Source organism: Rhyacophila brunnea, unplaced genomic scaffold, assembly GCF_057557595.1.
Source record: "Rhyacophila brunnea isolate RB1 unplaced genomic scaffold, BYU_Rbru_1.0 scaffold_2, whole genome shotgun sequence".
Lineage (NCBI taxonomy): Eukaryota > Metazoa > Arthropoda > Insecta > Trichoptera > Rhyacophilidae > Rhyacophila > Rhyacophila brunnea.
This window is the reverse complement of record NW_028232859.1, coordinates 1,932,230-1,946,138: the sequence shown is the minus strand read 5'-3', so window position 1 is coordinate 1,946,138 and position 13,909 is coordinate 1,932,230. Positions and strand designations below refer to the sequence as shown.

At 35.6% G+C, this 13,909-nt stretch overlaps 2 protein-coding genes across 2 annotated transcripts in view; one reads left to right on the top strand and one right to left on the bottom strand.

Annotated features, from left to right (window-relative positions):
- The window catches only part of LOC147071668 (uncharacterized), a 43,510-nt gene extending 30,985 nt beyond the window's left edge, over positions 1–12,525 (top strand). The window contains exons 2-5 of the mRNA XM_085946487.1: positions 8,414–8,499; positions 9,153–9,242; positions 9,360–9,534; positions 10,688–12,525. Coding sequence (XP_085802613.1) covers positions 8,427–8,499; positions 9,153–9,242; positions 9,360–9,534; positions 10,688–11,570 — 1,221 coding nt within the window. The 5' untranslated portion in view covers positions 8,414–8,426 and the 3' untranslated portion in view covers positions 11,571–12,525. The remainder of the gene's footprint in view (positions 1–8,413; positions 8,500–9,152; positions 9,243–9,359; positions 9,535–10,687) is intronic.
- LOC147071669 (uncharacterized) lies at positions 266–3,592 on the bottom strand. Its single transcript, XM_085946368.1, has 3 exons — positions 2,209–3,592; positions 470–474; positions 266–322 (listed from the first exon to the last, which is right to left on the bottom strand). The coding sequence occupies exons 1-3, from the start codon at positions 3,590–3,592 to the stop codon at positions 266–268; spliced, it is 1,446 nt and encodes a 481-aa protein (XP_085802494.1).
- Positions 12,526–13,909: the final 1,384 nt, after the last annotated feature.

The following is a 13,909-nucleotide window of genomic DNA, read 5'->3' as shown; positions in this document are numbered from 1 at the left end:
CGCACTAGCTGACTCATGTATCATCATTTAAATTGCGGTTTTTAACCAAACGCAATTTTTTGAAAATCCTCGTTTTTGTTTGTTTCTATTCCATCGTAAATAAACTACACCCATCCCTCGATTTACGCGGTCGAGAAAAAACAAAAAAACGCATTTTTTTTTTAAAAAAATATAATTTTTTTTCTTCTTAAAAATCATTTGGAACTTATCTACTGCGTAAATTGGGGGATGACTGTACATGCATTTTTATGAGGCCTTATTTGATTTACGATAAATTAATGCGACCTTCCGACAGGAAAAGGTTCGTCACCCCTGGTTTAGACTTTTAACAGAATTAAATAAATTTAATATAAATTTCAAACATTTTTTTACCGCCTCTGCACTTCTTTTGCGTGTTTGCGATCTTCACGCACTGATAGGTTTTACGATCATTATTTAATCACGACTTTCGAAGAAAAAATGTAGATACCTTACCTGTTACACAATAACGAACAAGAAGTAAATTCAACTTTTTTACGATTACTTTGCAATGTATTTTTTGTAATATTTTCAAAAATAAGTCACAATGAATCTATGTTTTTTAGCACTTATACAATTTCTGCATGCACCATGAGTTTTTTTTTAGATTATGGTATCTACCTAACTCGATCCATTTTTTCGACATATTCTTACTTAGTTACTGTATTTTAAATATGATTTTTTGCATCTGTGATAAGTATAATAATTTAAATTTATTATAAAACGCTTTAATTGGAATCAAAGTCTGTTAGATCTTCTTTTATAATAATATCGTCACTGTTCTGGCAGAAGACACTAATTCGAAAAAATGACATATTGAGTTCTTCTTCTTTCTTTCACCCTGTTACGTCCCAACATTGGGGCATAGGGCAAGCACAAGTTGGCGCCACTTCCCTCGGTCCATCGCCAACTCCTGTGCCTCCCGCCATGTCAGACCTGCAGCACGTAGGTCGCTTTTGTAGCATCGCTGCAGGGTGAGGGAGGGCCGGCCACGGCGACGGAACCCTTGAGGCTGTGCCACAAGGGTACGAAGTGCCGCACTCTTTGGCGGCATCCGGAATACATGTCCCAGCCACGTGAATCGTCTCTTCGTGATAACTTCAATCACCGAAGGCTGTTGTGTCTGCTCACGAACTCGGATATTTGTAACGCGGTCGTACCAATGTACCCCTAAGATTCTGCGGAGACATCGATTCTCAAAGCTCAAAAGCCGTGACTCTTGAAGCTTAGTAAGATGCCATGTCTCACAGCCATACAGGAGCACAGGTAGCACGCACGCGTTAAACAAACGACATTTGGTCCTCACAGAATACAGCCTTGACCTCCATGCGACTCCAAGTTGGTTGAACGCAGAGCCCGCCACACCCATGCGGATTCCAAGCTCACTAGAAATACCACCATCATCGGCAACCGTGGCACCCAAGTACTTGAATCTGGACACCAGCTCGACGGGCAGACCAGAAACCCGCAGAGGAGTGTCGGCGTCGATGCAAGCAGCACTGCACATGGATTTGGTCTTAGCGGCATTCAGATGAAGACCCACACGCATCGAGTTCGCGGCTAGCCTGTTCACGGTCACCTCCAACCTCTCGATCGTCGAGTCGAGAGATGCATACTCCAAGTCGCACAGTCTTTCTTCGCATAGATCGCTTGTGTCATCATGATGTAGGCGTATCCCACTGTCGGGGCAAACCGTCTTACGCATTATGAAATCCATCATGATGATAAAAAGAAAGGGCGCAAGTACACATCCTTGCTTGACTCCTGACGTGATTTCAAAGAGGTCAGAGGATGTTCCGGCTGCTCTCACGCGACACTCTGTATTGGTGTAGAGAGCACTTATCACGGCGACCAGTTTCCGTGGGACACCATATCCTAGCAGAATTTGCCACAGAGATTCACGATGAGGACTGTCAAATGCCTTTTCATAGTCCACGAAGCAGCAGGCGACAGGTATATTCATCTCTTGGTACTGTTGCAGAAGGCTTCGGAGAGTTGAAATATGCTCTGAGCAGGACTTCCCCGGGACAAATCCACTCTGCTGCGCACGCAAAACGTCCAGCATGGGACTTCTAATCCTGTACAGGAGAATCTGCGCCAACACCTTCCCGGGAACGCTGAGGAGAGTGATTCCTCTGTAATTATTACAGTCTTGTGGGTTACCCTTTTTGTGCAGAGTAACAACGGTACCATCCCTCCAGGCTTTGGGGCACTGTTCCCTTTCCCACACCTCGTGCAGAAGGTCACACAAGGACGGCAATACAGCGCTCAGTCCGCAGAGCAGAAATTCTGCATGGATGTCATCATCTCCAGGAGCTTTCCTGCGCTTCAGTCTTTTGACAGCCTCTTTAACTTCAGCAGTTGTCGGAGGATCTTCGCAGAATCCAGATGCAGTAGTGATTCCGAGGGCGGTGATCTCCGACGGAATATCGAAGGGATGCAATGGAGGTGGGCGATTCAGGACATCACTGAAATGTTGGCGCCATAGCTCCTGGACCTTTGCAGGTTCGGTGACTGTCACTCCGTCAGAGTTGCGTAATGCAGTGACCACTGGACGTTTCTTACCGCAAATTGCTTTGGTGATGCGGAAGAGAGCACTTGGATTATTCTTGCAAGCAGCAGATTCCGCATCCCAAATGAGGTCATCCAGGCGTCGGCGCTTATCGCGGCGGGCAGAACGCTTTACCACGCGGTCCATTGTCTGGTATTCCGCGCTGCGCTGTGGGTCGTATGTACCATTGTCTCGCAATTCTTTCAGGAGCTTCCTCTTCTCAATCATCTCCCATGTATGAGGTGACATCCAGTCCGGTCTGTGCGTATGCCGCTCTCCTAATGCAGTAGTTGCGGAGCTCATTATAGCATCCCGGAATAATATCCATTTTCCTTCCAAGGGATCCGAGTCGATGGAAGACGTGAGAGTTCTAGCATCATATAAGCGCTTCTGCAGCTCCAGCTCATAGGTTGCACGCACACGGGTACTTTTCAGTTTTTCCACATCGAGTCTGACCGTCCTTTTGGGTTTTGGGACTCGTTTGAGGTCTATACGGGATTTCCCGACCAAGAGTTCGTGGTCACTGTGGATGTCTGCACCTCTATATGTCCGCACGTCTAGCAGTTCATGCCGGTATTTCGCTTTGACCAAAATGTGGTCGATCTGGTTTCTTGTATTACCGTCTGGCGATGTCCATGTATATTTGTGGATGGTCTTATGAGGGAAAAGACTACCACCAATCACAAGATCATTCATTGAGGCAAAATCTACCAGACGGGAACCATTATCGTTCATTTGGCCAAGGCCATGTTTTCCCAGCACAAAGGGTCCACGCGAGGGGTCAGATCCTATTTTGGCATTAAGATCACCAAGGATAACTGCATGATCACAGCTGGGGATATTTCCAGCGGCTTCCGCCAAACTTTCGTAGAATCTATCCTTATCTGCATCGCTAGCACCCTCTGTGGGAGCATAGCATTGCAGAAAAGTGATGGAGCCCGACTTGGTCTTGAAAGTAGCGCGGAGTAGACGTTCGGAGATAGGTTCCCAGCTGGTGAGGCACTTGCAAGCTTCCTTGGACATCAGCAATCCGACTCCACTACGTCGCAATGTGGCGTGTCCGAAGTACAATAGACGAAACCCACGAATAAACTTCTCGCCAATGCCAGTGAGTCGACACTCACTGATCCCGAAAACATCTAACTTGTATTGAGAAAGTATTTCTGTTAGATGCTCGGCCTTTCCAGGGACATTTAGAGTACGGATATTATAGGTTCCAAAACAAAATCGTTTACCGAATTCAGGCGAGGTCGTCAAGATGGAAACGGGGGTCCGAGGCTTCCCTGTGCTTGGATTAATCTGTTGTTTTAGGGTGTGCAGGTGATCATCCCACAGCACCCGAGTTCATTGGTGGGGCTGCCACCTTAGGGCCCGTGAACATGCCCTGGTTTTCTGTAGGGGTTTTCCTTCCCGTAGCCAGAATGTACCAGTTTTTAGGCGCTGGTGATTCACCTTGCACCCTCCTCTATCTGCTACAGCATGCTGCATTGCCTAGGGACCCCCACGGAGAGGTTAGAGGTTAGAGGTTAGAGGTATTGAGTTAGTTGTACCAAAATGTTCCTTATTTCAAACTTTACCGTCTGGAAACCTTCTTAATAAATAAACAATCTTTATTTTAAAGTCATCCTTTTTACGATTACTTAATAAACTCACATGATAGACCATTTCAAATATTTTAACAACTTCAAAGTCAAATTACTCAAAACTAGTATTCTCCAGTTAGTGTGTTCTGCCAGAACAGAGACGATATATTAACTCTCTTTGACGATCACCAATTCTTGTGCTCACAGAACAGCTGCTTGTGCTTGATCATTTTAATTTAAAATTTCGGTAAACAGCGCCGCACTATCCCATTCCATTGAGATTTTGAATGCTTTTCGGTATTTTTTATCCAACTATGGAATCATATTATATCTGAGATATTCAATTCCTAATTAGCTAAGAATATAATAATATAATGTACCTATAAATATATTTTGCGTTCATTCTTCGTTTTGCCGACCTTCAGTAGGACGGCAACATGATGCGTACGTAATTACTTCACATATTTCAACATCGATTGAATTTATGTATTTTGACTTATTTTATATATTTTTTTATAATCATATAAAATAATATTTTTCACACAAAATTTAAAAACTAAATTATGTTATCATCAGTCAATACTAACACAGAAAAATATTTCTAAAAATCAATAATGTTTTGGTTTGCTTCTATAATAATAGTTTTCTTCTGTATTGTAAATCATGACGATTTCTTGTCACAGATCAGTCAGATTTACTATTCCGAGAATTTTTGTCTACTGGGAGTGAAAAAGTTTCACTTCTATTAATTGCAATTAAGGCGAATTCTTTGCATCAATTTACGATCAAATGTGACTTCAACGCCATCTAAAGGCATATACAGGCATCTACCATGAATTTCTAAAAATGTGTTACTAAAAACTTTCGTCGATCGCAACCAGATGGCAATAAAATATAAAATAAAATATTGTGTGTCGCCACATATTAAAAATCATAAGCTTGATAAAAATGCATTTAAATTTATTATATATTTACTTACCTATGTAAAAATATTTACAATTAATATTAACCCCATAAAATATTTACAATTCTAACATGTATATTTGATTTGATTTAAAGTGTTTATGATTTTTACATTTTGTTTACCGTAGTTTTTTTTACAGTGGCAATAAAAGGGTATCCTGTCCAGTTAATGAACCAGATTTTTTTACGTTGTCAATACGAATTAATATAAATATTTTTCTACAGTAAAATTCATTTATAGTAGTAAATGAACATTTAAGTACAAATGTTTATAAGATTGAGTTTAATCTTGTACAATTGACAATTACATCAAATTTCTACTAGAGGTGGAATAAAAGAATGATATTAAATGAATAGCAAAACAAATGCCATTCGAATTATTATTAAACAAAATAAGGAATATACAGTTGTACTTGGTTATTACTAGGAAGGTTGGACCGGCTGAATTTGCTCGTTATAAGCGGTACTCGTTATATCAGAGAATAGGTATTTTTATTGTCGGCGAAAACAACAATTAGACACTTAACTAGTGTCATAAACGTAATCTGTCCCCGGCGGCATCCTGTCTGATCGGATTTTATTGCTTAGGGTCGAAATGTCTTTAAACGATCAACACATTACCAGTATTTTAGCTCGGTATATCCGATAAGTATCTCGTTATAACAGTGAATAAAAATGTATGGAGAAAATCATATACCAAATGTCAACGATTGTTTACGATCAACACAATATTACCAGTATTTTAGCTCGGGATATCCGATAAGTATCTCGTTATAACAGTGAATAAAAATGTTTTGAGAAAATCATATACCAAATGTCAACGATTGTTTCCTCATTACATCCGAGATCTCGCTATGTCCGAGATTGTAATAACCGAGTTCGACTGTAGTTATAATTATGACAATATAGTCGATATTATAAAGACATCCCAATTCATTTCGTTTCAACCATGTCCGATCCTAATGGGTTCACATGGGCCTCCACAGAGTGGACGGTTTGTATTAACTAACTAACTATATCTGAGATAAGAATAAAGTAAGACACGCAACGAATTGAATAAAAAAGAAGTTGGAGGTAAGAAAAAACGTAAATAAACATGCGAACAAATCTTGATAAGCAAACCCAAGGACAAAATAAGTGACAAATTAAAAAAAAAATTGTAAAACGTAAGAAAAAAATTTAGAATTTGAAGTAAGTGCACCACTGATTACATAATATTCTAAAAAAAAGACAGAACGTTATTTCTTTGAAAAAATCTAATGTCGATTTTAAAGAACAGTGCAAGATAAAATAAAAGATAGTTTTATTTATTTTACCTATAAATGTGTAAGTGAAATGGATTTGGAGATATAAAAAGAAACCTTATTGGCCCAGTGGTTTCTAGGTATGGACTTTTGTAATTCCCTGAAGATCTCGAATAAATAATTAAAAATTATCAACACCTATACCATATTCCTAGGCATCTACTATGATTGAAAAGTAGATCTTAATTTTTTGTATTTATGATTGCTTCATAAAAAAAACAATATTTACGACTTTATGATGTAGCAGATAAATGAGCAACTAAATAGTGATCCAAATATTATGAAAAGTTCAACTATCAAAGCATCACGGCATAAAATTAGTAATACCACGGTTATACACAATTTATTGTACCTACCTATTGTTATAATTTTCTTAGTTCATTTAATCGTTTTTAATTTAATTTATTTTCAAATTCACCTCTTATGTGTTCATTCACTGAATTTTTTACCCTATATTTTACGGAGACTATTAATAACTTCTATTTTCTACATACTAAATTATCAACCTCCACTTTTTGACAGGACGGCATACAGTTATATAGGCACGTAGATAATAATTTTAAGGCCATAGACAGGAATGAACGTTTGATGGCCCAAATATAGTACAATAGTATGTATGTAATTAAAGTTAGGGTACAAGTCGGTTATCCTGGATACAGCGGCAAACACATTTTGAAAATAGCCTATATACTGGATTATTTGTTAGGATTACCCAATCTAACTTAAACTCACCCAAACTAACAAATAATCCAGTATATCGGCTATTTTCAAAATGTGTTTGCCGCTGTATCCAGGATAAACATATAGAACAAAAGTTGTGAAAGAAAGAAGTGGAAGTTTGTCGAGGCTGTTTTGATCGGGTTAATTTGTCTTTGATTAATATTGTGACTAGAAATTTTAACAATTCTTATTATTTTTAACATTGTATATTGTTCATAATTTTCGCGACTACCACGTGAATAGACGAATTTTATTTACTTATAACATTTTAAACACTTAACATAAATAGGGAGAAATTGTACAGTCACTAGACAAAGATTAAATTTGATGTGTGTCATAAGTATGCTTCCTTTATATTATTATGAAACTATATTTATTTTAAAATCGCTTTATAAAAGGTAGGTACGTCAAAACAGTAATAAATATCTGAAATAATTTCACAACACTATTTCAAAAAGTAGAGGTTGATATATGATCGTCCATTGTGACATATGCTCCAATATCGCAAACCGAAAATGTTATTATGGACAGAGCAAAATTAACAGAGTGCTTGTATTCATACCTGGCGACATGCTGGCGACCCTTTAATTTCAATGTATGTGTGTGTGTGTATTTTTTAATCTATGCGAGTATTGTTTCAAAAATGGTACGATTTATTTCCGCTTTAGCAGCACATGTCGATAAAAGTCTTGTCATATATTAATTTTATTTACTATCGATTAGTTAATATACAAAAATACAAGATTAAATTTAAATAACTACCCTAAAAATTAATAAATAATATTTTTAATAGAAACGCTAACCGTTTTTTCTCAGTTATTGCGTACAAACCGAGTTTTTTCGATTTTAATTACATGCTTTCTAACCTCAAAATCGATGTTTTTTAAATTTGAAAAAAAAGATATAAGGATATAATAAATTCCAATTTCCGTTTAGCGTTTTCCTAGGTAATATATTTACGTATATTTTTATCGTAATTTTGATAATTAAACTTATGTCATTCATTCTTGCCACCCGATACAAATGTACCGAATTTGACACGTATTTTTGGAATATGGAACTCCATGATGACTTTAAATTTTTTATTTTATTTTTCTCATTACTTTTGAATATATATTTACCGATTAATAAACTTTTCTAGCTATTTTTCGATAACAACTTTACATAGAGACATCACCTTAAGTGATTGTTTAAGATAGTGTATTTTTCAAAACAAATTGCTATTTCGCTGTTTTAATAAAAAAATAATTGGTTGCAATTTTACTTATTTTTAGGTGCATTACAGCAATGAGTGCTGCTAACATCGCTACACCTCTTATGGGGACCTTACCTTGTTTGCCACCTCTGCAGACTACCATAGGTAATCTTTTAAACCACTAATAATTTAATAAAGGTTTACAATTACATAGTCACTATGTGTAAACGAAGACTTTTCTTCCATTATCAATAATAATTATTAGTCATCATATTAAGTGAAAATAACCCCTTATGTGAAAATAATTTGCCTAAAAGGGAGAGTTTGCATTATTAATGCCCAGTATACATACATGAACACTGTGCTATGGCAGCCATCTTGGAAAATGGCAAATAATTAAAAGTTTTTTAGTCATATTTTATTCACATTCTAAAAATATTTCAAATTAAACTTGAAGAACTTTAAGATAAATAGATTTTTAATAAAAATAATGTTTATTGTCTTGGCAATGGGTACTAAGTTGTAAAGTAAGAAAAAAATTAAAAACTTTTTTTTGTTTGAATTTTAAACATGAATTTAAGTATTTTTGTCAAACTTGTGATGTGACACTTTATAATTCATTCTGCATAGCTTGTACTATTTTTTTTAAATGGCTGAAAAAATGGCAGTAGTAGCACTTTATAAGACATTAAATAAAAATAAATACAGAGAAATACTACTAAAAGTATAACTGAAAATTTAAAACCGTTCTAATTATTGTATATTATACTGAAACAATGTAATGATGTGAACAAATTTAACAATTTTTACCGTTGTAGGTCATCCAGAGATTATCAGCAAGCTAGGGGTGCAGTTAGGACCATCTCAAGATTTTGTCTTGGATATTTACAATACGGACTTACCTGATGGTAATATAAACGAATACATTTTTACATTTTGTACAATCTTTGAAGTAAATTAATCAATTAATCAAATCGGAACTTATTGCTTCTACGATTATTTAGAAAATATCTGTAATCTTTCAGCATCTCCATTGGCTCTCTGGATCGGCGGTCGAGGAGGTGCATTGGGTCTTCGCGCGGTCGGCGTAAAACTGGTGAGGCTGCGACCACTCGCCAATACCACTGCCGAGTGTTTGCTGGCCGCCGCCAAAAATGCTGTTACTTACATCTGTGGGCACGCTCTTGAGAGTCAATCTAGGTAAAGAACTTCTCCGAGACATATATATTCTCAAATCATAGACTTCTGTAATACATATACATATTGTATAGCTTCTGCATTTATTTTTAATTTATTCTTATTGGTTCACTTTTCATTTATTAAAGTTTCATAATATACATATTATCCTAACTTTCTATTTGTGTATTCACATATTATATCTACACCATAGAGAGAGTAATAGGAACTTTGTGATGATCACTTTTATTAGTGGTTATGACCTAACCCAAAGAACATAAAGTGCACCGACACTCTTAAAATATTGGATGCACATTTTGTTTATGTGACAAAAGTATATGTATATTATGATAATATAAATTATATTCAATTCTTTACAATGTTTTTTTATGTCGATAGCGATTTCGGTTGTAACACCATTGTCAAGACTACAAAAATACATGACTTGTCTATGCTTCAAAATAAATCTCTCTCTATTACCCCGAGAGCTACTTGCTTAAGCCTAGACAAGTCGTCTATTTTGTAGTCTTGATAATGGTGTTAAAACCGAAATAGCTATCAGCTTAGAAATACATTCTGTGGAATTCATTATAATATTTATTATTGTTTGTAAAATGGAATTCTACCATGTAAATGCTTACTCAGTTAATCAAATATTAAATGCATATTTATGATACAGACATAAATGTTGAAAATATCATATTATTTATCCATACTCCAGATCTGAAGCCTGTAATACCACACCTAATAGGGTAAGCCAGTTCCTATTAATTTTGTGTTTCCTGGTTGTGTCACATTAAAATATGGAACTTCTATATTTTCATGCATCCTTGGCAAATAAATGTCAGAGCTCAAGTGTGATGCTTGTTATGATTCTGCAATGTAAAATCATCTAATTTAATCACTTTCATTGTTGTATATCATGGATCTTCATAGAAGAAGGTTTTATTGAATCTTTGATCTACCTCCCGTTTTGGTTATCACCATTTCTATACTTACTATTTATCTTTGTATTTGAGATATTATTAGAGCTGGTCATCCATGCTCTGTTTTAATATAGAAGGACGATAAAGTACGTGGTAATAGGCAATCATACAATGCAAGTCATGAAAGTCTCCAGCAATATTCATATCATTTCACTTTACAGATGCATTTATGCTTCGATCGATTTTTTCAGAGGTGTCTACTTGATTGGCCACGGTATCGGAGCCCTTTTGGTCTCCAAACTTCTTGCCGACAAGCAACTCATGAAGGAATCTCCAGGATGCCAGCTGCTTCAAGCGGTCTATTTTGTCGCAGGAGTTTTCGAAATCAATGAAGAAATCAAAAGTCAGATGTCTGAGTGCAATAAGACGAGAAAAGAAAGCGTCGGCAGTAATTCTAGCAACTCTTCCACCTCGCCCTGCAAGGAATTCCCCAAGCAGACTTTCATGATCGAAGACTTGCTGAATGTGCATTTGTCATTTGAAAACAGAAAGAATCTGTCGTTCATCTGCGACTTGCATAACACATCGTCATTCAACGACACCAAGGCGACTGACGGCGGAGTAAAAAAATGTAAACAAACACGCGGCCTGGTGAAAACATCAGAAGATGCCCTGAAAACGTCGCCTGTGTATCAGAATGCATTCGACTTTACTGACAAAAAAGACAGATGTGCCAAAGATTGTTCTGCCAAACCTGATGATATAAACATGCAGACGTGTGCAGAAGACTGTGAAGCTGTTCCTGATGGCGCTTCATTGTATCTCGGTTTGCTGAAAGATTTGCGGATTAATTACGACGACAGCATCGTTATATCGACTCTGCATGAGGATTTTTCCCATCTGCGTTGCACCGGATTCAGAGTGTACGTTTTCGCAGCGGTCGGCGACGGCCAGTCTTTAGTGAAGCAGTCGAGGGAGTTGTTTGAAACGCTGACGGAAGGCTGCAGGCGGAGCAGCTTTTCACATTTCGAAGTCAAAGATAACGTCAGCAGTAGTGATGTGAAGGACTTGCTGGACAAGGAGGATAATTTCCTTCGTAGGATGATCAGATATGATATCGTTAAGCATTTGTGAATCCATATTTTAAAATACCAACAGATATTGATGTGCCTTCCATTATGTGTGCTTTATTTGTGAATATGTGTCTATTTTTGTATAATGAGAGTATTTTAAATGTTGATGATTGTATTATTGTCCTGTTTCGTTATCAGTAACGGGTGTCATTCTACAATAATTAATATTGAACCATAAAACCCATACATGTCGAAGAGTATTTTTATAGATACAGAGTGTTCTTTTGTAGAACGTTTATTATTAGTTTATACCATATTATTTTATATGCCATAAAATAATATCATCAATGATTATCTACTGAAGCTATCGCTTATAATTTTTGTTCAGCGGTTATCAATTATTAATTTAATATATAACTAATTTTTCTTACCATTGGACATAATTTAATACTTTAATACATAATATTATTTGTTATATAATTTCACCGTCATAGACTGAATAAAAATTATTTTCACCATTCTTCATGGTTACAATATTTTTGACTTTTCTTTCACAGCAATAATCAATAATAATTGTAATATCATTGAGTTATAAAACAGTTAAGTGCGTGATAAAATGATACTAATATGTATTATATTTCCTGGGAAATAGGTATAGGTAAATCAGTATACACGGTAAAACCACCATGCAGTTGTAGTGGTATTGTTTGTTAGCATAGAAACAAGCGTTGCAGAAAACTATTCCAATACAACCGCGTGTCGCCTATAGTGCCACTGTAGAACGATTTACCTATACTTACCTACATCTATTTTTTAACGCATTGTAAAAATAATTTCTGCACAAATACATTTATTTCATTATTGTACTATTTAATCTGTCTTGTATTAGCATTTTATGCTGTAACCTTCTTTTATTTTAGTTCTATATAGATTCTAGTCGAATATAATTATTACTGAAGTCAACCAATAAATTTGTTGTGTTCATTTTGCGACTGTCAAATCAGAAACAAAAACTAGTCAGCAAAAAAAATTATCTAAAATTGTTAGGTTTATTTACTTACTTATAATATAATCGGTGAAGCACTACAAGATTAACGTATTATTAATTTTATTATCAATACTATTGAATGTTTATATTGTCCAAAAGAGATTTGATTTTTAGTAAATATTCGATAGTCTTCATCATCATTTTATGTACTACATTACATATTAGTCAAGTACCATGTGTCGCTTTCTCTGGATGATCCAGTGCTGCTGTTATCCAATTCTTTGAGTCTGACCATCTCAATCTTATCGGTCCTAGTTATCTTTCATCCCCAGGGGATGATTACATAGCCCGCTTTGCTGGTAGTTCGTCCGGTATATTATGTACATGGGGACAACCTATGCATTTTTAGAAGCCACATGATTACCAAAATAATTGTATTTCAATCATCTTATCAACTACTTTCTTTTTACGTCTTTTTACAACGTTTTTATTAGCTCGTATTATTATTTGTCCGGTACAAATCTTGCAATCAATTTTTAACTAACTTCCCGACTAGCTAGACATTTGAAACTTTTAGGATATATCAGAACACGATGCCAATGCAATTTTTTATACTTTTAGCCATCTTTAAGTAGAATTGAAATCGTTTTCAGTTAATTCTGTTTTGTATGAAAAGTTATTTCGGAAGAAATCCGTAATCCAATCCACTATTATTGGTTGCTAGGGGTCTGGGGTCCTAGCAACTAAATTATTAATATATACGTGCGTTACTATGGAAATCAATATGAATGTCAAAATGAGATTTCAGTATTATTTCTATCAAGTACAACTTTTTTTGATCGTTTAAGCTAGCAAATCAAGTTTATATGATTCAACAGAAAATTTAAAAGCGTTGTATAAAAAGTTCTTTTTGTCTTATTATTATAATATTTGGTTACATACTTTCTGTTATTGACTACACTGATTGTAATAATATATTGATTTTTAGAGACAATCTGGTTTTAATTGAATCTATATTTCAAAACAGGTATTCTATGACTTATGACTGAGTTTGATTCAAGCAATTAAGCCGTTGAATATGTATCATGGTGGCAAATATAAAAGGTATAAACAATGATTCAGTTGCTTAAGTCTGGCTAATCGATTATTATAGTAATCGACACACATAAATAATGAACCAATAAGCTTCAACGGCAGTTGTAAGTTAAAGAAGAACTCTTGCAATACTAACAAAGGCTGGTTTTTACTTTTAAGTTATCAATACCGAATATATGTGTTCAATTTTGTATATTTATTCGTTAGCATGGATGTGCTATATTATAAAATGATATTTTTAACATACCAGTAACATGTTAAATATCTTCATTAATTTTAAAATACTACAGTACACTCTCAGTAATCCGCCGCTTGAT

Excerpts from the sequence above, each read along its gene's own strand:
- LOC147071669 (XM_085946368.1), bottom strand. The coding sequence starts at position 3,592 with ATGTCCAAGGAAGCTTGCAAGTGCCTCACCAGCTGGGAACCTATCTCC.